This window comes from Coenobita brevimanus, chromosome 110 (assembly GCF_032717465.1).
Source record: "Coenobita brevimanus isolate Jiangsu-jjx chromosome 110, ASM3271746v2, whole genome shotgun sequence".
NCBI lineage: Eukaryota > Metazoa > Arthropoda > Malacostraca > Decapoda > Coenobitidae > Coenobita > Coenobita brevimanus.
The window spans coordinates 45,654,920-45,681,566 of NC_137063.1; the positions used below are offsets into that span (position 1 = coordinate 45,654,920).

General features: G+C 41.4%; 1 protein-coding gene across 1 annotated transcript in view; it reads right to left on the minus strand.

Annotated features, from left to right (window-relative positions):
• Positions 1-689: 689 nt before the first annotated feature.
• Positions 690-26,647, minus strand: part of Su(var)3-9 (Suppressor of variegation 3-9) — a 35,744-nt gene continuing 9,786 nt past the window's right edge. Inside the window, exons 5-12 of the mRNA XM_080286199.1 lie at positions 22,724-22,872; positions 21,234-21,426; positions 15,312-15,521; positions 12,535-12,666; positions 10,445-10,679; positions 9,089-9,201; positions 3,683-3,833; positions 690-1,975 (exon numbers count right to left, since the gene is read on the minus strand). Coding sequence (XP_080142325.1) covers positions 1,821-1,975; positions 3,683-3,833; positions 9,089-9,201; positions 10,445-10,679; positions 12,535-12,666; positions 15,312-15,521; positions 21,234-21,426; positions 22,724-22,872 — 1,338 coding nt within the window. The 3' untranslated portion in view covers positions 690-1,820. The remainder of the gene's footprint in view (positions 1,976-3,682; positions 3,834-9,088; positions 9,202-10,444; positions 10,680-12,534; positions 12,667-15,311; positions 15,522-21,233; positions 21,427-22,723; positions 22,873-26,647) is intronic.

A 26,647-nucleotide genomic window follows, 5' to 3' on the forward strand; every position in this document is an offset into this window, starting at 1 on the left:
CATAAAGAAACTTCAGTGTTTTTGGGTGGTGTCCTTCGGCAGGTACCTCCGTCATCACCTTCTGGTTCACAGAGGGGAGAACCTCATATACGATCCCTCAGTCCTTATCATCCTTATCCCCCTCAGGGGGTAAAGTTCAGCTGGCACCACTTTGGTCCATAATCATTGTTGACTGGTACCATTTAGCGTACAACTGGGAACATCTTAGTTGCTAGTATGGCCTGCATTTATTTGTATCTGAGCAGGGAATCCACAAGGGAACTGGGTCTTCGTTCCTCACGTGAGGCACGACTGCGTTACAACTGGACTCCCACTTTGTCTATATCACTCTCAGGATGTGTCTTTTCTTCTTTTTCTGCTGCTGGGAGCCAGCTGGAATGTATTCACCACCTACTCTTCCTTGAATGAAGACTACCTCCATTCACCCAACATTTAAGGCTTCAAAATTCGACTCCAATCCCATAACCAAAATTTTTTTTTAAATAATATATTCACTCTCATCTTAAATGTCGGGACCAACTGCTTAGCCCCGGACTCCTATACTCCTCATGGGGCAATGTAGGATTGGATGATGGATGGATGCACTATAAATTAAGGGTAAAATAACACAAGTTACACATTAAGCTTAAAATAACATTCAGTTCTGTATGTTATAATTTATTAACCTTTCACATAATTTACCACCGGTGCAAACAATGAACTTGGAGTAACAACACTTACTGGTAAAAATATTTATTGGAAATGATTATCCATATTGTACTGTATAACACTACACAGATCTGTAACAGACAATGCTGCCTATATTTCTTCGTGACAGACAAGATATATAAAGTTAATGTCCTGAATAAAAGTTACTAACCCTTGGATGACAGGAGTTTCCCTGTGGTGAGTAAAACTGTCTAGTGTCAGCCATGGAAAAACACGTCATCAGCCGTCACCATTTTCGGGTTAAAATCGGTAAAAAAATAAATATGAATTAAAAAGCCAAACTGACAAATCCAAAATATCCCACAGTGTTTGACCACAGTTCTCTAGTAACACCTTATTAAGTAGCAGTTACATCATACTTGGTTCACACCTTCCTTCTAGACTCTCGTTTACCTACTCTTTCTAAAAACTAACTTTGTCATTTAATCTTGATACTTCTAGTATTCCCTTATAGACTATTCTATCCTATGCTGTCAAGAATTCATCACCATCCTTACCTTTTTCCCTACCGAAGGATATGGTGAAGTAGGACCCAGAAAATGAGAGAGAGAGAGAGAGAGAGAGAGAGAGAGAGAGAGAGAGAGAGAGAGAGAGAGAGAGACTATTAGCCATATACTGAGTGGCATAAACTTGTCAATTACTACACCATCATTCTAACCTTCCTTCCTGGCTAAATAATTGTGTGATACAGGATCTAGGATAGGAAACAGGGAATGAGGATGCTTTAATGAGGGAGAACTATCAACTGTGTACTGAGTAACATGCATATGCCAATTATCATCATCCTGACCTTTTTTTCCCACCTTAGAATGGGGTGAGATATGCTCTCCCAAACAAGAAAATAATGAAGAGACAAAAAACTATGAATAGCATACCCAGTAAGATACATCTGCCAATTATCATTATCCTCAGCTTTCTTCCCTGCCTATGGATGGGATGAGACAAGATCCATAAAACAAGGAACAATAAAGCATGAAAAATGGAGTGCAATCGACAGCATACCCAGTGACTCACACCAGCTAATTCTGCCTCCACTAGACAAAGTACTGAAGCAAGAAAAGAAAGCATGAAATGGGAGAACTACAGTGAAATACACGTCACTTCTCCCTCCACTAGAAAAAGTATTTGCGGCAGTTGGCGGCCCCACAGCGACACTCAGTCTTGCCGTACTGCAGGCCTCGGTTGCCCTTGGGAGTCTTCAGTATCATCTCAGAGGACATTTGTTGTTCACCCTTCTCTGGGGTCAGGATAATATCTACTGTTTCACCTGTACCATAAGGGAAAAGGAATGCTAATAAGGAATATCTTACAAATATTATGAAAAATGATATTTGATCTCACATAATCTATCAGCAATATTCACTTTCCACTATCTCCTACAATAAGCAGGCCTAAAAGTAATCATCGCCACCATCATCAAAACCTCTTCTCACATCTATGGATGGTGTGAGATAGGATCCAGAAAACGAGGAAAGAGGAGGTACTTGAGTGGGAGAACTACTAAAAACATGCTCAGTGACACCATCACCATCATTCGAACCTCTTTTCTCATTTATGGATGGTGTGAGACAGGATCCAGAAAATGAGGAATGAGGAGGTACTAGAGTGGGAGAACTATTATAAACAAGCTCAATGACATATGCTTAACATTCCATATCATGCATCAAGCTAATATGAAACTATTCAAGGGGGGGGGAGGGTAATCCTATGGACAAAAATGAGAGGCAAAATGAGACGTCAAGTGCTTGTAACATAAGTATTGGTGGGTGGGACATGACAGACCCAAGCTACCCCATTTATTTAACTCATACCTACAGAAAATTTTAATCAACTAAGGAAAGACTGCTCGTTAATGAAGTCTGTATCATCATCATCATCATCATCTGTATCAAACCCACAAATTCAGAGTCCCCCTAAAGTGATCAAAATACTGAGGTCCAAAAGTTCCAAGAATACAATCAATATTAAGTCACTGGAGTGAAGGGTGAACACACCTTTTTTTCTAACTAACTTTTCATTCTCTAGGCACAAAAATAATAAAATTCAACCTGACAAACAGTAAGTTCTTGTTGTAAGTTATCTTTTTATCATTTTTACTGTTACTATTTCCACAGTAAGGTACAGAAAAATGACACATTATCCCATGGATTGTGCAATTACCATGCCTTTTTTATCCTTTCCCATGTTGCACAAAATGATTTTTTTTTTTTTAACTTTTTGTTTATTATAAACTTGAAGATAAACATCCAGGGCATCATCTGGTGAAAAAAAAAAAAAAAAAATATATATAATAATCTCTCTCTACGTCTTTGCGTAGTGCCATGCCTAAGTTTACGTAGAGGAGTAGTGGGGGGGGGGGGAGTTTTTGTGTATTATAGACTTGAAGATAAACATCCAGGACATCATCTGGTGAAAGGAAAACATCTCTCTCTCTCTCTCTCTCTCTCCATCTTTGCATAGTGCCATGCATAAGTTTGTGTAGGGGTGGAGTAGTTAGCAGTGATGCACAGCCAGCACAGCTTGTGCCGTGGCTCACAACGCGACGCTACCCAGCCTGAGCTGTGGCTCGCAATCCACAGGTTAAAGTTTATTGCTACTCTTTTTGACAATTTACCAAATTCCCCCAACCTATAGTACAAGTTGGGGAAAAAAAAAAAAAAAAAAAAAAAAAAAAAAAAAAAAGGTGATATTTCCAAATGCATCCCTGATGCATAACGAGGACTGTCTACAACTCTTCCAACTCCGTGATGATACAATTCCACCTATTCCTCGTCCCCTTCTCCTCATTCTCACATCAATTTAACTTGCCTAACATACCTTCTGTTAACCAATCCTTCATTATTTATGCATTCAAACTAATCAAATCCTCCTCCTCATAGTCATCATCACCTAAGAATGGGGTGAGGTAGGATCCAGAAACAAATGAAGATGTAAACAAAATTAACCTGTCAACCTCTACAATACTATGATTTACCTGTCATATCCTCCCTCTTGAGGCCAGAATTGTAGTCAAACGTCAGCTCCTCCCCCTTCTTGATGTCCCGTGTGGCAAAAAGGGCCAGGCGGGGCAGGTCTGGGTCCAGGCAGTTCACCCAAACATTGAAAACCATAAGGTTTGGGTCACACTGGGTAGGCAAACAAATTAGTATTATATTCCAAGTGGCTTTAGAGATTTCATAACACAATTTTTAAGCAATTTTTTTTTGTACATAATGCCTAAATATTCTCTTGCCTATTACTGAGCCAAAGTATGCTGACATTAAAACAATATAAGTAGTGTACAAGAGAAAGTTGGGTGTAATGTGCAAAATAAATAGCTATGGAACATTTTTTAAAACTGCAGTGTAATTCTTCTGTATAAAATGACTGTCAAACTGCACCAAGTACTGTAGTTCCATTAGTGATGGAAGGCTTAGGTTTGCAGGAGGGCTGATGATGACATAACAGAGAAGTTTGAAGACATTAAAGTCACAACCACAAGATATACCATAATACTTATTTAACCTATTTAGCCCAAGAGATGTCTTTTTATTTGCTATATACTGTAGTCCGGCCTTAGTATAGGCCAGTCTGGTATGTGATAAATCGACAGAATGACGAACTACAAGTTTCAACCACTTCTGTGATAATGATGGCAAAATTAGCTTATCAGATAATTGTGGTGGCCATGTATGACAATCCTGTGTGTACACAGTGCCTCCCATGCAGTGCCGACAGACAAAGCTTACATTTGCTTTGATTGTCTCCCTCTCATTTCGTTTAATGCACATAAGGCCACTGAAACACCACTGCTATTGCCAAATAACAGTGCAACTGCACAACAAATAGTGCAGTGTGAAATATTAAGTGGTATATGTGCAGGAGTAGGTGAGAATGAGAGGGCAAAGGAAGGAGTATGTATAGTTGTGAGTAAAAGATGGAAGAGGAGCATAAGACAGTATGGATCAGTTGGATCAAGGATTGTGTGGGTAAAGTTGAAAGTTGGAATACAAATGTGGGCGACTGTGTGTGTGTATGCGCCAACGCAAGATCGTGCTAGAAGAGTGAGAGAAGAGTTCTGGACAAATGTAGAAGTGTGCATGGAAAAGTTTGGAAGGAATGAGAGAGTGTTTTTGATTGGTGATATGAATGGTAAAGTTGGGAATGTGAAGGTGGATGGAATAGTTGGTGAGTGGGGTGTGCCTGCTGAGGTAGATGAGAATGGGAGTGCGTTAGCGGACATTTGTGCTGGGAGGGGGTTGGTGATCTTCAGGCATAAAATGATCCACAGGTATACATGGCGAGTGATGAGAAGGGTGGGTGGTGAACTGAGTGAAAGGAAGGCAATGATTGATTATGTGTGTGTGGATGAAAGGATGCGAAGATGTATATTGGATGCAAGAGTTTATAGAGGTTGGGGGAGTGGACTTTCTGACCACTACTTGGTGGTGGCCAGAATTAAAGTTCAAGTAAGATGGAGGAATAGAAGAAGGGAAAGACGAGAGGAAGGAGTAGTTGCAAGGAGAGTGGAAAGGTTACAAGAGGATGAGAAAAAGGCAGAGTATAAGAGAGAAGTGGAGGAACGATTGGGCAAATATGAATTGGAGCAGATGGGGGACGTGGAAGGTGTGTGTAGAATATTTACAGAAGAAATATGTGCAGCATGTGATGTGGTGTGTGGTAGGAAGAGAAGACGGAGGGGGGTGCAAGGAACAGCGTGGTGGACTGAAGAGGTGAAACGGGCTGTGGCACAAAAGAAGAAAGCATACAATGAATGGATGAGAAATAGGGGCTTGGAAGAAGTTGAGAGGCGGAAGAGAGAGTTATATGTAGAAAGAAAGAGAGAGGTGAAAAGATTAGTAAGAGAGAGTAAGAAGAGAGTGGATGAGGAATTTGGAAGGAATTTGAGTGTAAAGTGGAGTGACTGTAAGAAAATGTTCTGGAAAGAGGTGAAAAGAGTAAGACAGGGTGGAAGTGAAGTTAGCAGGGGAGTGAAAGATAAAAATGGTAGATTACTAGTGGAGAAGGGAGAAAAAGTGAGCAGATGGATAGAACACTTTAAGGAATTGTTGAACGTGGAGGATGGAAGTAATGCGAGTATAAGTGGCTGGGGAATGGCTGGGAGAAGAAGGGAGGTGAGAAGACAGGAAGAAATCAGTAGGATAGAAGTTGTGGAAGCAATGAAGAAAGTTAAATCAGGGAAAGCCCCAGGAATTGATGGAGTGTGTGGTGAAATGCTGAAGCATGGGGGAGAGATAGTAGTAGAATGGATGTGGAAGATGTGCAAATTGGCCTGGGAGGAAGGTAGAGTCCCGGAGGATTGGAAGTCAGGTATAATTATGCCCTTGTACAAAGGAAAAGGGGAAAAAGAAGTGTGTGGTAATCATAGGGGCATTTGTCTTCTTAGTATAATAGGAAAAGTGTATGGTAGGATACTTATTGACAGAGTTAGAGAAAGAACAGAGAAATTAGTTGGAGAAGAACAGGGAGGCTTTAGGAAGGGAAGAGGTTGTGTAGATCAGATATTCATTCTCAGATCTTTAGTGGAAAAGTTTCTAGAGAAGGGAAAGAAGTTGTATGCGGCTTTCATGGATTTGGAGAAAGCATATGACAGGGTGGATAGACTAGGATTGTGGAAAGTGTTAAGAATATATGGAGTAGATGGGAAGTTGTTGAATGCTGTGAAGAGTATGTACGATGGTGCGAAGGCTGCAGTGCGTGTGGATGGTGAACTAAGTGAATTTTTCTCTTTGAAAGTTGGTTTGAAACAGGGATGTGTCATGTCTCCATGGTTGTTCAATCTGTACATGGATGGGGTAATAAAAGAGGTACAAGGCAGGGTAGTGGATGTTGGAGTGGCCCTGGTGAGAGAGGATAGTGTTTGGAAACTCCCTGTACTGTTGTTTGCAGATGATACTGTGTTGTTGAGTGAAGACGAAGGGGAGCTGCAAGGCTTGGTGGATGAGTTTGAGAGAGTGTGTAAGAAACGGAATCTAAAGGTGAATGTAGGGAAGAGTAAAGTGATGGTCTTTGAGAGAGGTGAAGTCAGTGAATGTACAGCGAGGTTGGATGGTGAGGAATTGGAAAATGTGAGTACGTTTAAGTACTTGGGTAGTGTGATGAGTAAGGATGGAGGTTTGGAGGGTGAAGTGCTTGAAAGGGTACAGCAGGGAAGAAAGGTTGCCGGTTCTTTGAAAGCAGTGATAAGAAACAGGGAAGTGAGCATGGAAGTGAAAAAGTTGATACATGACAGTATTGTGATACCAACTCTAACGTACGGAAGTGAAGCTTGGACGTTGTTGGAAGGACACAAGTCAAGAGTGAGAGCCGTGGAAATGAGTTATTTAAGAGGAGCCTGTGGAGTCACATGGAGAGACAGGCTGACGAATGAGGATATAAAGGAGCGTTGTGGTGTTGATGTGGATGTGATAGGAAGCGTTATCAGGAACACACTGAGGTGGTTTGGCCATGTGGAGAGGATGGAGGGTGAAAGACTGAAGAAAAGAGTGTATGTGAGTGAGGTGGAGGGGGAAAGAGGGAGGGGGAGGCCGAGGATGAGATGGAGAGATGGGGTGGAGAGGTATATGAGAGAGGGGGGTGTGAGTTGGGAGCAGGGGAGTGAAATGGCGGGGGACAGGGCGACTTGGAGGCGATTTGTTTGTGGCCACCCCAAACGGGATTGAGGCGTCTGGCAATAGATAGATAGATAGATAGATACCTTCTTTTAAGTACAAGAAGGTATCACCACTTAATATTCCACACTGCACATTCTGCTGTGCAGTTGCACTGTTATTTGGCAATAGCAGTGGTGTTTCAATGGCCTTGCATGCACTAATTTGCTTTGGTTGTCTGCCCTTTCCTCTCTTTCATTCTTCCTCTTCTGTCTTTCCTTCATTCTTTCCTCTTGGGTGCCTTTGCACTCCCTCCTCTGTTTTTCTTTCCTTCATTCTTTCCTCTTCCTTCTGCCTATGGGTGGCTCTAAACTGAGTAACAAGCCAAATGGTTTCCTGTACATCATGAAACCATTTAGTATGCTGGGTGGTAACCATATAATCAAATTATGGCACCTGGTGGTTTAGTGGGTAATTAAGGCACTCCAACTGGATTAAGCCTGTGTAAGTTTATATCCAAGGGGTGATTGGGGTTTATTGCACACATAATGCCACTCAGGGATGAATGAGGCTGGTCACTTTTATCTTATAATGTCAGGAACAACTTGTCTAGCCCTGGACTCCTATGCTCCTCATGGTGCAACATAAGACTGGATGATAGATGGATACCTTCTTGTGTGTGAAACTGAAACTTTTGACTTGGAAATCATGTCTAGCAAGGATGCTACCCCTACTAGAAAAAAATGGAGCTACTGAGGGTGCAGAGGCCAAACCCCCCACCCACCCATAGTGGGCAGCATGGTGCTACTGAGGATGCAGAGGGCATATCCCCACCCCCACCCAGAGTGGAAAGCACGGTGCTACTGATGGCAAGCCCCCCCCCCCCCCCCCATTTTTTTTTTTTTGGTTGAGATTTTGGGTTAAGTGGCTCTTGACTCCCAGCATAACCCCAAATGAACCCAGGTTATACTGGCATCGGTGTATGATAAACTGTCAGACAATGAGTTATCATCAATCCATCCATCATCCAATCCTATGTTGCCCCATGAGAAGCATAGATCCCTGGGGCTAGGCAAGTTGGTTGTGACATTTAAGATGAGAGTGACCAGCTTCATTCATTCCTGAGTGGCATTACGTTAGCAATAAACCCTAACCACCCCTTGCACATAAACCTACACAGGCTCAATCCAACTGGAGTGCCTTAATTACCCACTAAACCACCAGGAGCCATAATTTGGTTATATGGTTACCACCCAATGTACCAAATGGTAGCCTGGTGTACAGGAAGCCATTTGGCTTGTCACTCAGCACAGAGTCACCCATAGGCAGAAGGAAGAAGAAAGAATAAAGGAAAGAAAGAGAGAAGAGGGAGTGTAAAGTCACCCGTAGGCAGAAGAAAGAGGAATGAATAAAGGAAAGAAAGACAGAAGAGGAAGGAAGGAAGAGAGGAAAGGACAGACACCCATAGTAGCACTACATCGAGTGGTTGGATGGTGAGTGCCCCCACCTACCACAAACCATTACATAATGAGATGTGACTGTATTCTTGCTACCATTTCAGTATGGTATATTTAATTAAGCTTTGGGGATGGCATTCATGGTAAAACTGAATGGAGACACCTTCCAAACCTTTCACTGCTAAAGGTATCCCCAAATTTAATATTATCATTTGGAGGAAGGAAGAAAATGACGTGACAATACATTATCACTGTGAAGTGAATAAGCATCCAGAGAATATCAGCAGATAGTAAGAAAGAAACAGACAAGTCCAATGATTCAGCTGAACTCACAGAATGGTTGATGAAGTGTGAAACATTTCCACACTTGGCAGCATCTATGGTGTAGGGGTTCTGGTCTCCCCTGTTGTAGTCCAGGTCAAACAGATATGTACACCCCTGGGCATCTGTGGAAAAATAAAGCCACATTATCACCATCATCTTGACCTTAAAATGGAGTGAGATAGAGTTCATAAAACAAGGAAAGAGATAGCACAAAAACGAGAAAGCAACCAAAAATATGCCCAGAGAAAAGCCCATATTTATTTCTAACCATCTGCCCAGAAAAAACTTGTCAAGCTCAACTGAAGAGAAATTACAGTAACAGTAACAGCCAGTCCCATATTAATTCATGTGAGGTGTTAAAGCATTAGGCTAAGCTGGCACAGTCCAGAACCACTGGCTAATGTGTTGTCTGACTAGCCAATGGCCCAGGTGTCATTATCACAGAAAAATCTCCACCTGCAAGTTGGGCATCAAACTGATGCTACAGATCACTGATCAGGATCATGCAGTGTGAAAAGCCACCATTAGGTTAACAAGGCAAAAATGCATACTGGAACCTTTATAAGTGAAGCAAGTTGATGAGGGACAGTTCAATGTGGTGGTACCAATATAACCATGTGGCTCTGTTACCCATTATACAAATGTCCCTCAACTCCCTCCTTATCCCCTCAAAACAGGGTGATGAAGAGCACGAGGGACAACTTCAGCCTTCAGTCCATAATTTTCAGGTTAAAATGAGCCTGGGACCACGTGAAGAACTCTGGCAATTACACCTAACTGTAACTGCCTGTGAAAATCAATGTCAATTACACAAGTTAAGAGAATTTTTTGCAACACATTTCACATTGTCAAAGTGCCTCACTTACCAGGGCCAGATTACCAGGCATAGGCAAAATGGGCAACTGCCTACCAGGCCAACGCCTGTCACAGGCCATCCAGATTTCCAAAGCGCAATAAATATACAATTTAGGCGTCTAAATAAGGACCATTACCCATCAGGCCATCAAAAAAGGCCATTATAGGTCATGCCACACTGGAAATAACGGAAAAAAAAGATCTGTATGTTGCAGGCTAACCGTCTGCATTGCCTACCAGGCCACAGCAGGGTTAATCCGGCCCTGTCACTTACCTGTGCTGGCTAACAAGTCTCCTCCTGCCCTTTTTAAAGCTAAAACTTAAAAGTGTTACTGGCATGCGGCACATGAGCTGACAGAGGAGATAAGGAAGATTATCATAAAAGGTGGAGCTGAAGGCTATTAAGGTGCTGATCACCAACATTCAGCATATTTCTTTTAAATTTTACACTAGGTGCCATGTTGACACTGCATGTTCCTAATGGTGTTAACAAAAATCATATTAACTTACCATAAATCTTTCCCCTACGTTCTGCTTCTTCTGATGTAATTATCTCCCCTACATATTCTGTCACTAGGGAATCTTTTTTTATATTCTCCATGGCCTTGACACCCCACCCTCGGCCGTTTTCAGTGCGGAATATGCAAAGTCCTACACTTCTCCCCTTCTGCACCACACGGTTGAAGCAAGTTGGACCACATGTGCATCGGCTGTTGCACTCATAGACGGGGGTTCCCAATGATACCTGCACACACAGAAGTTAGTTAGGTCAGCTATTCTTGGTACAACAAAAGGTCGGTCAATATATTCAAACTGCTTAAAAAATATATACCTGTATATATATATTTGCTAATGTAATACCACTCAGGGATGAGTGAGGCTGGTCACTCTCATCTTAAATGTCAGGACCAACTTGCCTAGCCCTGGGCTCCTACGCTCCTCATGGGGCAACGTAGGATTGGAAGAGAGAGAGAGAGAGAGAGAGAGAGATATATATATATATATTATATATATATATATATATATATATATATATATATATATATATATCTATATACACACTGTATATGTATATGTCTACTGTATACATATACACGTACAGTAAACTATCAGTTATCTGTCGTCACAATATCTGGTGCCGCTGGCTCGGCTCTAGTAAAGCAATATCCCGTGAAATTATGCAACATCTGGCGCCAAAATAAGACATAACTGGCAGTTCTATGCGATATCCGGTGTTGAGGTGTATCAACTGACTCATAAACTGTTGCCAGCTGGTGCTGTATTACTGTACTGTATCATTATTTTATTGTATTTCATGTTTACTTTTCATCTTTTACTTTTGGGAAAGTTTTTAAGACAGAGGTTCGAGACAGACAGTAACGCAATATCCAGCTCAATGCCGAATATTGTGCCAATGGGGGGTACTATGCAATATCCAACATGTTCGTTTAACCGGCATAGGGCTTGGCTGAATTACTCTGGATAATTGAGAGTTTACTGCATCTTTCCATTCTCCATTTCTTCCAATATCACATTTTCAGGCACCAAATTCCTTCTTTGTTCTCCCCTCATCCTTCCCATTCATCAAGCTTCCAACTTCCTTTTTCCATCAGCTCCTCACTTCACTTCAATTATTCCACTCTCCTCCCTCACATTTCACACTTACAGTATATCGACCTCATTTCTACATTCTTGCACCCCTTTTCCAAACAGTTTCTTGTTTTCAGAGTAGCTTACATTCATATTATTCTGAATATTACGATTTACTTTTTTTTTCTTTATTTACTCTTCGCACATTCATTTTAGGTGGTAGGTGGTGGCGACCATCATCCACTCACTTGATGTAGTGCTGCCTACTTTTTCCTTAGCCTTTATCATTCTGTTTCTGTGCCTGTCCTCCTCTCTTCCTCTTTCTCTCATCTTTCCTGTCACTTCTTTTTGTTTTTCTTTCCTTTACAGGTGGCTTTACATTGAGTGACAAGCCAAATGGTTTCCTGTAAGCCAAGAAACTATTTACAGTGCTGGGTGGTAACCATATAATCAAACCATATGTGCTCCCTACGTGTCAACAAGTGGGTTGGTGGAGGGTTAGTGCCCCTCCCCGTAAAACAAACAGCTCTAAGTCAAATGGCCACCTCTTACGGGATTATGGCGTCTGGCAATAGATGGACAGATAGATAGACATTATTTTCATACAAACTCCTTTCTTATATCCATTCTAATAACTTCTTTCTCTTCTCTTCCACTGCTCTTTTAACCTCCATATCCCACCAAACAGCACCTACTCTTGCTCTATGAATAACATTAATGGGATGCAATTAACAATGAGGCAAATAAGTGCACAACTTGTTTCAAATACTACCTTCTTATTAACAAGGAAAATACAGTAATACCTATACACCATATATGTCTAAGTACCATATCCTGGCTGTCTACTATAACTATAACTTACGATTAGAACAAAAAATAAAGAACAAAAACAGCAATTATTCATAACATCCAGTTAGACAATGGTACAGGAGCTGGATCAGTATACATCTGGCAAACTTATGGAGGAGAAAAAAAAAAAAAATTGCATTTCTAGCTACAAAATAACTTACTCTGAGTCTGCCATATTTGTTGTATGCAACATGGGTGTTCATTTGGTCAGGACAGCAAGACTTGCTGCTGCTGCAGTCTGTGCACTCACATCCCACCACTGGATCCGTGGGTATGGTCACACCTTCACCTGCCTGTATAAATTTCACTTTTTCAATTAAAGTGCTTGACTGAAACATACACATTTAACTCCTTCTGTATTAAAACTTTTTTCTTTCTGTTCCCAGATGATCTTATTCAGCTCATGAGATTTCCAAACTTAGTAGAAGAACCTTCATTAATCCCTTCACTAATGAGGAACTCTGTTAAGCTGCAATAAATTATTTGGTCACAAGAGGATTAAATAACAGTCAACATAGTGAAGGAGTTAAATCTTAGTGAAGATGAAGCTGTAAGAGGAATCTTTTTTCTATTCTAGTATTGACACACCGAATAACTAATCCACATTTACAATGGTCTTAATAATAATTTAACATGTGAAAACTTATTACTGTCTTGCACTGCCAAGAATTGCTCCTTGATCTCTTTTCAACAGGTGGGAAGCAACTACCAACTCTGGAATTCATTGTATCACCTACAAAGTTAAATGTGCCAATATTATAATAACTACCAGCATGATCACTCTTAGGCAGGGAACTCAGCTAAAAGCAAAAAAAGCCCACACATAGATTTCTATTTCATTACAAATCTTATCTCAAAGCAATCCCCCCCCCCTCCCCCAAAATAGAGTACAGTGGTCAGATAACTTTGGTATTTGGTAAAACTTCCATATGAAAAATCTTCAACTGTATCATGGTCAACTCTTATAAATGGATGCATTGATAAATTTTCACTGATCTGATTGACTACTTCAATAGCTTAAGCTACTGGAACTCATTTCACTTGAAAAATGATTATAATTTATCATGCACTGCCAATCAGTAAATGCACACTTGCAGACATGAATATCGATCCACTTCACAACAATAAATAATAAAACAGTGAGCAAATAGTGATGTGATCCTTGGAGTCCCCTCCTTCTTTGTTTCAGAATAAATGTATTCTTCAAGAGATTCAGGTTTAATTAAATAATATAATGATATCATTCACAACCGTACATACTAGAATTCAAGCATGCAGCCCAGTGAGATGGGGAAAGTCACACGTACAGCACACTCACCCATTCTGGTTGCCAATCACTGGCATACATATGCAAGGGTGACATTTGTATCATTTTGTATTATTTATAAAGGCTCCAACATGCTTCCTTGTGTCGGCCTTGGTCACCTAATGGTGGCTCTCCACATTGCTCGATCTCTGGCAGCCTCCCTATTAAGTCCCTTATCCCCTAAGTCACAATCTATGACCTCGTCCCAGGTCTTTCTCGGTTTGCCTCTCACAACCCTATGCCAGACGTTCACACTTCTCACATTCCGCACCCTACTGTCATCCCCATCCTCTAAACATGCCTAAATCTCAATCTACAATCTACCCCTCTTCATCACAACACCAATACACTCTAATCCCATCCTTTGTCTCAATTCTTCAGTCATAATCCTAGCCCCCCCGGGCCTCGCATTCAAGGATGCACTACACATCCATCTAATCATTGTCATTTCTGTATGTTTAAGCCTATAAATACCTTCTTTCTTTACTCCCCAGGTCTCACTACCATAAACTCCTAACACATGCTTCAAACAAAAATCCCTTAGCATGGAGGGAGAGCCTTCTCAATGTCAGGAGAGGCAACAGCTCCCTGAACTTCTTCCAATCACTCCTCACTCCTGCCGCAAAGCTAGCTCCAGCCCCACCTCCAGCACATAACATGTCCCCCAAATAACAAAACCCTCCCACACACTCTAGTGACTTGCCAGCAAGATCACTACTTTCACACCTGACAATCTTTAATGTATACCCTACCCGACAAGCTGCACACACAAAATCAACATTACCTTGCAGTCTAATTCTAACATCGTTCTATCTCTTAGGCATCCACTTATCACAAACACTCCAGATGATGGAGCTACTTCCCACAAATTTGTGGCAAACTACACATGGCCACACCCCCTCTGCTTTGACAGTACCTCCACCAGCTTTAGATATCATCAATTTTGTTTTATCCACATTTACTCTCAAACCACACTCCTCCACCTTTGTCTTGGCCTACCTCGCCTCCTCCTTCCTTCAAATTCACTCAGATATACCTTTTTCACCACTCTGCTGTCATTCATTCTCTCCACATAACCAAACCATCTCAGTACACTCTCCGATTCTGGTATTCACTGACTTCCTCACTCCACATCTTTCACGAATCACATTATTCCATTTCTATCCACTCTCTGGACTCCACATACATTCCTCAGCAGTCCTATCTCCACTGCTCTCACTCTTGACTTTTCATTTTCATGCCATACCATAGTCTCACACCCAAATGTTAAAGCCGACACTAACACTCCTTCATGGAAGCCTCGTGCAGCTGCAACACTCAAGCCTGTTTTTTATCAAGGCCTTCATAGCACCAGCTACATTCCTTCATTGCGTCACTCTACTTTCCACTTCTTTTGCACATTTTCCTCTCTTTCCTACCACCATACCCAGGTATTTGAACTCTCACCTATTCCAGTCTCTCTCCATTCACTGTAACATCACTCTGATAGTCACCTTCTCTCTCAATAACCATCACTTTACTCTTTTCTACATTTACTTTCAAGGCACAAGGCTCACAGACATCTACAAAACTTTGCACTAGTCTACCAAGCTCTTGTCTGGTTCAACAGATAAAAATTAAACCAATACATACAAGACTCATGTTAATGTACTGAAAATCTGAGGGTGGAAAGGCAAGGTCTGCATTGTTCTCCACCACCAGCCGAGCGGAATCAGAACAAATGGAGTTTATGTGACGTTCCCATGTGCGCAGCATAGCCAGCTGAACTTTCCGCTGTTCACTTGCCTCTTTCATTACACGGTCGTTCATAATAACCCTCAACACTTCGTGGTACTTGTTTTTCTGAAACAGACAATGAAAATTATTAAAGAGGAAGAAATATGCAGTATCTGTACATCGTCTTATGCTAACCTCTGCAGTTTGAGGAGCTTTTATTTTAGTCTTTCTATTGCCAGAAAAATCGTCAGCTTAACAGAGATTCCTAACAATGAAGAGATTAAAAACAATCTCCAGTAACTCTTTCAGCAGCTTTAAATTTCTTAGTCTTGGTACTGGTAGGTGGTGTCGACTATCATCCACACTTGATGTAGTGCTACTTATTTCTTCCTTCACCTTTACCACTGTTTATGTATGCTTTCCTCTCTTCTAATTTCTCCCCATCTTTCCTGTCACTTTTTATTACTGTTCTTTCCTTTTCAGGTGGCTTTACATTGAGTGAAAAGCCAAATGGTTTCCTGTATCAGGGTTGTGGAGTCAGTTATAATATTTTCCGACTCTGACTCCAGAAATTTTACATGTATGGCTCTGCCTCTAACTTAAGAATATACAGTGAACGTATTCAGAGTAAACGATTTGCCTAGTGAACAAGCAGGGGGTAATCAGGTACATAAAACCACAATGAATGAATTAAACCCCGAGTGAACGAAATCAGGGGAAAGAGTAGGCCATAACTGCCTTCTCCCATGTTGAAGAACCCCCTCCCCCTCAGTAGAGCACCTCCATAACATCAGCCATGACACAGGAACCGCAGAAGCTCCTGGCCGGTCATCTACATTATTTGGGTACCAGTCTTCTCTCTTCCCACCCACAGTCGTTCTCTGCTGCTAGCAGTTGTTTACTGTGAACATGGTGATTTTCAAGGTCCCCTGCCTGTCTCATACCTGTACAATAGCTCCACCACAAAGAAAGAAGATATGCATCTCAGTGGGGTAGAAACCACTTTTTGGTATTACACTGAAAGGCATAATATGCAAGTCAACAGAAGAAGACAAACACTCTTCACATGCTACTACTGAACTCAGGAATGACAGGAGCCAGTTGCCTCTACATCGCCTGCTACACTTCCTAGGGAAGACAATGATGATGTGATGTCAGTGGTGTCATCTTTGTACTTTGAAGGTTTTATGGGAGAGGTGAATGAGGCAAAGGCACGTGGGGAGGTGGTTCGGTCAAGTGATGAGGGTGACTGGTGATGGGAATGAAGGAGTGGAAGGTGATGTGGCGGGGACACCCTAAGTATATCTCCCTTTCTCCAAACCACCTGTATTCAAGCCAATCAGAACTACCATCTGCTCCATTTAAGGTAAATAACCATGTATTTGTTTTTTTGTTTTTTTTTAATTTTTTTTTTAATGCAAGGAAGAATAAATCAAAGGCCAGGAGACTGCAAACTGTTCTCTCCACAAAAAAAACAAACAATACAACAGACAGCCAAATTCAAGGTTAGATAATTTCAAGATGCCTAGACACACTGTACTGTAGGTGTTTGAAATGTGCCCTTTAGTACATCTCTATGGCTCAAAAAGTGGACTCTGAGGGAGCAGTGCCGCCCATATGCTATTTTTCTCATGAGATATGTTGTTCACAGTAAACAAATTCACAGTAAACAAACTCGTCCATCACCCATAAACCTGTTCACTGTGTAAAAGTATTGTACTCTACTAATAATATCGCACAAGGACTTGATGGAGTTAAATGAATATCATCATCATCATCATCATCATCATCATCTAATCCTGTGTTGCCCCACGAGGAGTTTAGGAGCCCAAGGCTAGGCAAGTTGGTTCTGACATTTAAAACCAGCCTCACTCATCCCTGCATGGCATTATGTGGGCAATAAACCCCAACCACCCCTTGGATATAAATCTGCACAAGCTCAATGCAACTAGAGCGCCTTAATTACCCACTCAACCACCAGGCATAATAATTTGGTTGTATGGTTACTACCCAGCAGAGTAAATGGTTTCCTGGTGTACAGGAAACCACTTGCCTTGTCACTCAGTGTAGAGCCACCCACAGGCAGAAGGAAGAAGAAAGAATGAAAGAAACAAAGACAGAAAAAGGAATGTGGAGTCACCCGTAGGCATAAAGATGAAGAAAAAAAGAAGGAAAAAAGACAGAAGAGGATGGAAGGAATGAAGGAAGGAAGAGAGGAAAGGGCAGTCACCCAAGAGCAGCACTACATCAAGTGGGTGGATGGTGAGCAACCTCCACCTACCACTGATATTCATGAATTTTGATAGATGCAATTCTTAAATCTTCATTTTAAATTCTCTACTTATAGTGCCTGCATAATAACAAATACACCATTATACATAGTTGTATAACAAACGGAATATAGTTCTGAAAAGATATGATTGATACCACTTCAGAACCAAAAAGCACGGAGTTGGAGACGTGGGAATATTACTGACTCCAACCAAAAACGGACGACTCCATGACTCTGACTCCAACTCGGCAACCCTATCCTGTATGCTGGGAAACCATTTACAACGCTGGGTTAGTAACCATATAACCAACCCAGACATGCTCCCTACATGTCAACAAGTGGGTTGGTGAATGGTTAGTGCCCCTCCCTGTAAAACAGCTAATTCAAAGACAAACAGTCACCCCTTACGGGATTATGGCATTTGACTATAGACAGATACTATCTATCTATCTATCTATAGACAGATGCCATACTCCCTTATGGGGTGACCGTTTGACACTGAGTTAGTTGTTTTACAGGGAAGGACACTTGCCCTCCACTAATCCACATGCTGACACGTAGGGAACACGTATGAGTTGGTTATAAGGTTACCACCCAGCACTGCAAATGGTTTCCTGGTTTACAGGAAACCAATTAGCTTGTCATTCAATGTAAAGCCACATGAAAAAAAAAAAAAAAAAAAAAAAAAAAAAAAAAAAAAGTGACAGGAAAGATGGATGAAATAGGAAGAGAAGAGGGCAGACAAAGGAAAAGAATGATAAAGATGAAGGAAGAAGTAGACAGCATTACATCAAGTGAGATGATGATGGGTACCACTGACTACCAGATACTGCCAGATAAATTTTTTTAAGCTTAGGAGAGATCTATCATGACACACAAACTCCCAGTGCACAGACAAAAAAAGCAGTACTAGGGATGCCACATGCATGCGTGGGGGGGGGGGGAAGTGTGCCTTGCCACTCACATACTGTCCCTGATTGCTGAAACCACCCATGTGGTTAGTTTTTTCCCAATTTTTAATCTCTCAAACCTTTAATGTCATTGTCTTTTGTTTGCTTTGCCTTGATACAATAATCTATGCCGTTAGAAAGCATATCTGTACTAAAGCAGGGTCAGAGAAGATTTTCAATAAGGAAACTGGGGTCTGGCCCGAGGACTGGTTAACACATTAGACTCTTATAAACGAGTTACAGATCTCTAAGCACACGTATTTCAAGTGTGCTGATCCCTTGGTTAACATTTTACCCACATACATGGAAGATCTACTGCACTACAGTGAGTTCTGATGCATAATCTGCTTCTGCCATTTTCAGTTACATGGGCATAACTTGTCCAAGAACTTTACCATTTCTTCATTCCTATCACTCCTATTATTCTCCAGTTGGCTCAACTAGTTTTGGATTCTTTATACCTACCGAGGGTATTTCTTTCAGTGGCTTTATCCTATTTCTATTTCTTCTTCTTCTTTAACTAAAGTATCCCCTCCATCTTAAACTTCTCTTAATCCTCATCTATCACTTCTCCAGTCACATTTCAAAATTTTCCTAAATTCCCACTTCAGTATTCCTCTCTATCAGATTATCATAAATGCTGCCTATAATTTACATCCTCACCACAGGTTCCTTCACAAAATCTCTCTCTCTCTCTCTCTCCCTCTTAGTCCTTTTGACTTTTTCTCTGCACCTATATATTCCTTACTTCTTTATATTCTAACCATCCTAAATATATTTCTCAACAGCATTTTCTTTCAAAGACATCTTTCTCCAATAATAAGCTGAACATCTCAGCTCAACTAAGTAGAACCTTTATTATTGCCTGCCTTTACAAGGCGAAGCGATAATGTTTTTGCCCACCTCTGTGCATGTGTGTGTTCCCATTATATCTCATGAAGTAGTTGAACTATCAACATGAAACCTCCAGGGCATCAAAATATGGCCAAAATCTTCGCCGAGTTTGAAAATGAGCACTCAGGGTTAAGGTCAAGGTCATACAAATGGCTGCCAAAGGTCAACTAACTTTTACCACCCGCCTTTTAGCATGGCTGTAGCTCATGAACGGCTTGAGCTAGCAACATGAAACCTTCCAGGTATCAAGATACGGCTGAAATCTTGACTGAGTTCGAAAATAGGCACTGGGGGTCAAGGTCACCAAAATGGCTGCAAAAAGTCAATTAGTTTTTATTGCCCGCCTTCAGCACCATTATACCTCATGAATGAAATGTGCTATCAACATGAAACCTTCCGGGTATCAAGATATGGCCAAAATCATGGGCTTGGCTGACAGCATATTTTGGCAGGCAATTAGCATTTGCCTCCCAAATGCTTTTCTTTCATTTTTACTGGGATTATATATAAGTCTAACACCCCAGCTCAACTAAGTAGAGGCTTATGTAGTGCTGCTTTGGATGTCTGCCCTTTCCTCCCTTCCATCCTTCCTCTTCTGTCTTTCTTTCCTTCACTCTTTCCTCTTTCTTCTGCCTATGAGTGACTTTACACTCCCTCTTCTGTCTTCTTTCCTTCACTCTTTCCTCTTCCTTCTGCCTATGGGTAACTCTACAATGAGTGACGAGCCAAATGGTTTCCTGTACACCAGGAAACCATTTACTATGCTTGGTGGTAACCATATAACCAAATTATGGCACCTAGTGGTTTGTGGGTAATTAAGGTGCTCTAATCGGATTGAGCCTGTGTGGGTTTATATTCAAGGGATGGTTGGAGTTTATTGCTCACGTAATGCCACTCAGGGATGAGTGAGGCTGGTCACGTTCATCTTAAATGTCAGGACTAACTTGTCTAGCCCCGGGTTCCTATATTCCTTATGGGGCGACACAGGATTGAATGATGGATAGAATTTATATTCTCTCTTATCACTTACTTCCTCTGCGGCCTCAATCATCTCCTCCCTCATCTTCCTATAACACACAGCACTGACTATGCACTTGAGCATGGCAACTAAAGAGGTCTAAAATTTTGCAACCAAAGAAGGAAATTTTTGAGGGGATATGAGGGAGCATGAAATGGAGAAAGAGTGCTGATGAGATACAACTTGGATATACGCTGATTAAGGGCACCACACAGGCTATTTATATACCCAGGCAAGCACAGATGTTTCATAGATATAGAGAATGCCACCTAATTTTTGTAAACTGGGAAAATGCATCTGACAGCATGCCCACACAGGTGACGGAATGAGCAACGAGAAAGTTGGGGATGAAAAAGTCCCTGTTTGTTTGGTATTTCCTTCTCCATTTAAATTTCAAGACAGCCAACCAAACATGTTTGCCCAGGAGGTTTGCAGTCTGATTATTATGCCAGCGGGCTGTCACAGAAACAAATCATGCCTCATCATGACAAGGCAGTATTCATACATTAAAGTCACCACCAATATGTGGGTACCGTTGTTTCTAGTACCCCTAGAACAGTGGAAAATTACATACTATTCACAGGGACAGGAGACAATAACATTAATTATCTTCAACTGACAGTTTTTCACTGTATCCTCACTGATTAAATTATGAACTGTGGGAACAAACCAGGACTTAGTATCAACAATTCCCAGGTACTTACTTTTCTTGTAACCAAAGCCTTCTCAATCAATTCCTCCACCTCCTTCCCTGTCTTCAATGGCGGTGGTTTGGCAGACACCAAATGGCCAACACCTGTATTCATCTCCTCCTCTGTGGGTGTGGTGTGGACGTGGAAGGCACGATAAAGTATGTCTTTATTTTCATGGTCAATGGGTAGTGCTTGGTTGTTCATGCTGTAATATGAAAATGCATTTGTTCAAGCTGGCAAGTATTTAGCTACTAATACTACAATGATTTTTTTTTTTTTTTTTTTTTTTTTTAATAAATTGTTAGTGACTGTTTAGGATACAATGAGACATAATGATTGTTCAGCATGAAATGTAAGTGGCTGTTTGGACTACAATGAGAAATGATTGTCATTCAGATGGGGAGGGAGAGCATATTTGTCATGTACAATTTGCCTACAATTTTTTATTGATAAATAAACTATCCAAGTAAGATAACTCAGCCAGTAAGCACTGTAAAACCTTAGTAAATCAACAAAGTTAATAAACTGATACCAGTTGTTGTACTTGTTGCTGTTGCTCAGTCCAGGTCTGTCTGTTCAAGCAGACCCAGTAACTGCATGTAAGCAACGGCCTCTATGGGGTTCTCCCATAGATTCCTTACACTGTTGATGTTGTGTCTGCATCTTAGTATGGCATATGCTGTGCAGTGCTCTATTATGAGTATGTTATGTGGGCCTAATCTACAAGCAGGACACATGTTATCTGTGCCTTCACCTAACCCAAATTTAAGGTGGTAACTGACGGCTGGGTGATGTCCTGATCTAAGCCTAGCTAGATGTACTTGATCATATCTACAGTACTTAAAGACACCTTCAGTGGGTGGACGACAGGAGGGGGGCTTGTATTACAGCATTCTGATTGAGGTGCTGTATTGCCCTGCACATAAGTGAGAACAGAAGGTAGATGTTTCTTCACTGCTTGTGCTGGAATGTCTGGAGTAGATGTATTGTAGCTCTGGGTTGATAATGTTTGTGTGGCGACTGTTTTATATGCCCAGGTGTGATGCATCTCTGTTACATAATGACAGGGGAGTTGTGTACTGGCACAGGCTGCTACATTGGACTGTGTGCCTCTCATATCACAGCAGTCTCTGACAGGGAGGGGTTTTGTTTCAAAGTGTAGCACTATTGGTGTTGCCAGTGATGATGCATAGTGGTGATGCATCCTGTATGGTTTGCAAAGTGTTGTGGTGAGTACTATATAGGATATGAGCCTATAGCATGGAGGCAGAGGACATCACTGATCTAATGTTTTGTGTGTGATATGGTGGAGTGTTTCTTTTTGTTGCCCAAAGTCTAAACCTGTATTTGCCCTGACTGCATTGAGTCTGGAGGTGCACCACCTCTTGATGTTTTGTATGTGGTCCTTGAAAGTATGTCACTCCAAGGATCTTAGTGGAGGACTGATACCAGTGTAAGTGTAGACCTTAGTTCAAAGCTAAACTGAAAAGAGAATGTCTCACTCATCGGTATCTGTGTTTTCTCGCTCTTTTAATCTATCCTTGTAAAACTCGAACAGCAGTTCTTCACAGCCAGTTAGGTTGGATGGAGGCTCCCAGGTGTTTTCCTTTGACTCGTATCCCTTCCACTTAACTAAGTACCATGCCTGACCCTGCAAATACACTCAACATTAGGTTCTGGAAATATGCACAAGGTTATGATCCTGAAATAAAACTAAGAGTCACATTCTTGAAACATGAAACAAAACTAAAAGTTCTTAAAAAATAGTGGAAGTTGGATTTCTGAAATATGCTCAAAGTTAGGTTCCTGGGGTCATGTTTTTTGGACTAAACCAAACCTCTTTAACCCATGAGGTCTTCTTAGCCAAACAAAATTGCCTGGAGCTAGCAACACTGAAATACAAAGTATAGTACATCCTTATACTGAAGGGGTTAAGAATGAAGAATCTTGGTAAGACTATACCTGAGACTTTGGAAATTTGGACAATGACAATGATGTTTATACACATAGACAAAAAGGCTGAAAAGTTAACTCTGGGGTACTGCTACCTATGCCACTGAAGGTGGAATGTGGTTATGGTTTTACCAGGTCTGCCTGTCTGTCTAAAAAAAAAAAAAAAAAAAAAAAAAAAAAATCATGGTTATCTATGATGCTTCTATTGACCTATGAAAAACAAGCACATTTCCAGGCACCAACTTCCTTCTCAATAGGTACATCAAAACCAATCATGTTTACTACCACTATGATATCTCCATTTCCATTCATCAGCCTCTCAATACAGTAAAAGCTCGATTAACTGGCATCTGATCCATCGGCACATCCATATAACTGGAACGCAAATTCGATCTGGTATGGGGTCGAAAATATTCCCGATACTAGTCGTCCCCCTACAGTTCTTGATAAGTTCTGTACAGTACAGGATAACGTAATGTACACAGCTAAGTTTTCAAAATTATTTTGGCCTGTAACATATGCTAAATTTTTCCCATATACTGTACCCAGGGAAGACAGGAGGGGGAGCTGAAACAAGTTTCACCTGCCTCTACCCCAGCTCCCAACCCTCCCCTATAACCCTACCCCTCCCAGCCCCCCACTCATCATTCTTAACTGGCAGTTACATCTCAAGCTAACCTCATACTTTACACTTATAGTCACATTACTAATACACAAATATAAAACACTACAGTCGTTCTATTTTATGAAGGCAGTTTGGGTGGGGCGCTCTGGGACCTCAGTCTGTTAGCTCTGTTGTCACATCGTCGCCACACACGTGCTCTCTCTCTCTCATATTTATATTAACTTTACTAATTTTATTTTCTTTATTTTCTCTCTTGTTTTCGACTTTTTTTCAACACCACCCCTAAGGTAAAAGTCTATAGGTGCGTTTTTTTTTTAATAGCTTCCATGGCGGGAGACTGACCGAGTATGACCCGCTCACGCAGGGCTATCCCTCATGTCACCACCTGACAACGTCGCAAAAGTAACGCTGACAAGTCTAATGAGATTTATACTATACTATAGCTTTATTATTGAATTACATCTATACAGAGTGTTTAAAATTCATTTATAAGTAGTTACTAGCTTAAAATAGGAGAGTGACAGAGAGAGAGAGGTGAACACAAATAATTACACGTGTCGGCGGCGATGTGACAACAGAGCTAACAGTGTGAGGTCCCAAATCGCACCACCCAAACTGCCTTCATAAAATAGAACGACTGTATGTTATGTAAAAAGTATATAATATGACTATGAACATACTGCAGCAGGAAATTAATGCATTATAACGTTGACAATAAAACAAAACGTTAACAACAGCCATCCCTGACCTCATGTGTTGGGTGTTTGCATGCGTCCGTGTCTATGCCTGCGTGTTTGGGTGTGTTTATGTCTGTCTTTCAGTGTGTGTGTGTGTGTGTGTGTGTGTGCAAAGCAGTGCACCCAACACAGGAGGTCTGAGGTGGCCATTGTTAACGTTTTTGTTTTACTGTCAATGTCATACTGCATTAATTTCTTGCTGCAACATGTTGATAGTTATATTCTTTTAACATATCTTAATGTTCTTTGTTTGTATTAGTAGTGGGACCAGGAGTGTTAAGCAAGAAATCAGCTTGAGATGTAACTGCTAGTTAAGAATGACGGGTGGGGCGGAGGGTTGGGTAGGGGTATGGAGGATGGTCGGGAGCTGGGGTAGTGGCGGGTGGAGCTCGTTTCATTCCCCCCTCTCCTCTACCCTGGGTATTCTGAGGTAGGAAGGGGGCACCCCTGGGAAGATATTGTTGAGAGTGAGTGTACCTGTACTGTATCTAATACTGAATAATGTATTTTATGAAATAAAGTCCCAAGTTTGGTACTATTTCATTTGTTTGACCTCCCAGAAGATTTCTAAGAGTAACATTCAATTATCCAGAAAAATCTACATCCGGAATGGAAGAATCCCCATGCACTGCAGTTAATCGAGCTTTTACTGCATATTCTTTCCATATGCTCCTTATTTTCTTTCATTTGTCAGTGCTCTTCCACTCTCATCCCTTACATTTTCAAACTTTTCACTATCATCTCAAAACTACGGTGTTCCAGTTATCTATACATATCAGACATATGTACCATATGCTATATATAAGTGATCAGTGCTCCTTGGCCTGCAGCCTACCAGTTCTTTAATGTATTTTTGGTTAATACATAAAAAGATACAAACAGTAAATACCGGTACTTAAAAAGGACACCATGCTTCCTCGCGTAAAATTCCCCATACTGGGGTTTGCCATGGTGCAGGTAATGCTTTCCATGGGCAGAAAACTAAACCAAATGCCAAAACCAACTGAATACTTCCAACAGTTGCTGGAAGCTCCAAAAAAATAACAAATAAACAAAAATAAACAAATAAATAAATAAATCCATCCATCCATCATCCAATCCTACGTTGCCCCATGAGACGCAAAGAAGTCCGGGGCTAAGCAAGTTGGTCCTGACAGTTAAGATGAGAGTGACCAGCCTCACTCATCCCTGAGTGGCATTACATGAGCAATAAACCCCAATCACCCCTTGGATATAAACCTTCAGCTCAGTCTGATTGGAGCACCATAATTACCAACTAAACCTCCAGGCACCAAAATCTGGTTATATGGTTACCACCCAGCATAGTGAATGGTTTCTTGGTGTACGGGAAATCATTTGGGTTGTCATTCAGTGTAGAGTCACCCACAGGCAGAACGAAGAGGAAAGAATGAAGGAAAGAAAGACAGAAGAGGGAGTGGAACGTCACCTGTAGGCAGAAGGACGAGGAAAGAATGAAGGAAAGAAAGACAGAAGAGGATGGAAGGAAAGAAGGATGGCAGAAAGGAAAGGGCAGACACCTGAAAGCAGCACTACATCAAGTAAGTGGATGGTGAGCACCCCCACCTACCACAAGAAATAAATAAATCCATCTATATACCTAGGCTGTTTCCCCTCTAAAGGGGGGTAACCAAGACAGGATGACACACTCACCAAAATACACATCCACACATGCATATTTACTCGTATCTTAGTCTCTAAGGGGTGAAGGGACAGCTCCTCACTGCACGAGGGTCAACTGTGCAGTGCAATCCAGTGAATTCCAAAGCAGGGCCTGACAGCTGAGCTGGTTTACCCCTGCCACATCATAATACACCCATCCCCTTCCCTGCACCTGACCTGATCAGACCAGATGGGGGAGAACATCCCATCAGGGCCGCATCACCATTTATGCCTTTACAGTTTCTCTCCATTCATCCCAATCATGCACAGCCACTCTTCCTTGCTCTTCAGACAGCCCTCTCACATCAAACGGTCTCTTCACACTGTCCATCCATCCTATTTGTGGTCTTCCTCTCAGCCTTACACCTCTATTATCAGATCCAGTTATCTTTTTCACCAATCTCTCTTCATCCATTTTCTCCACATGCCCA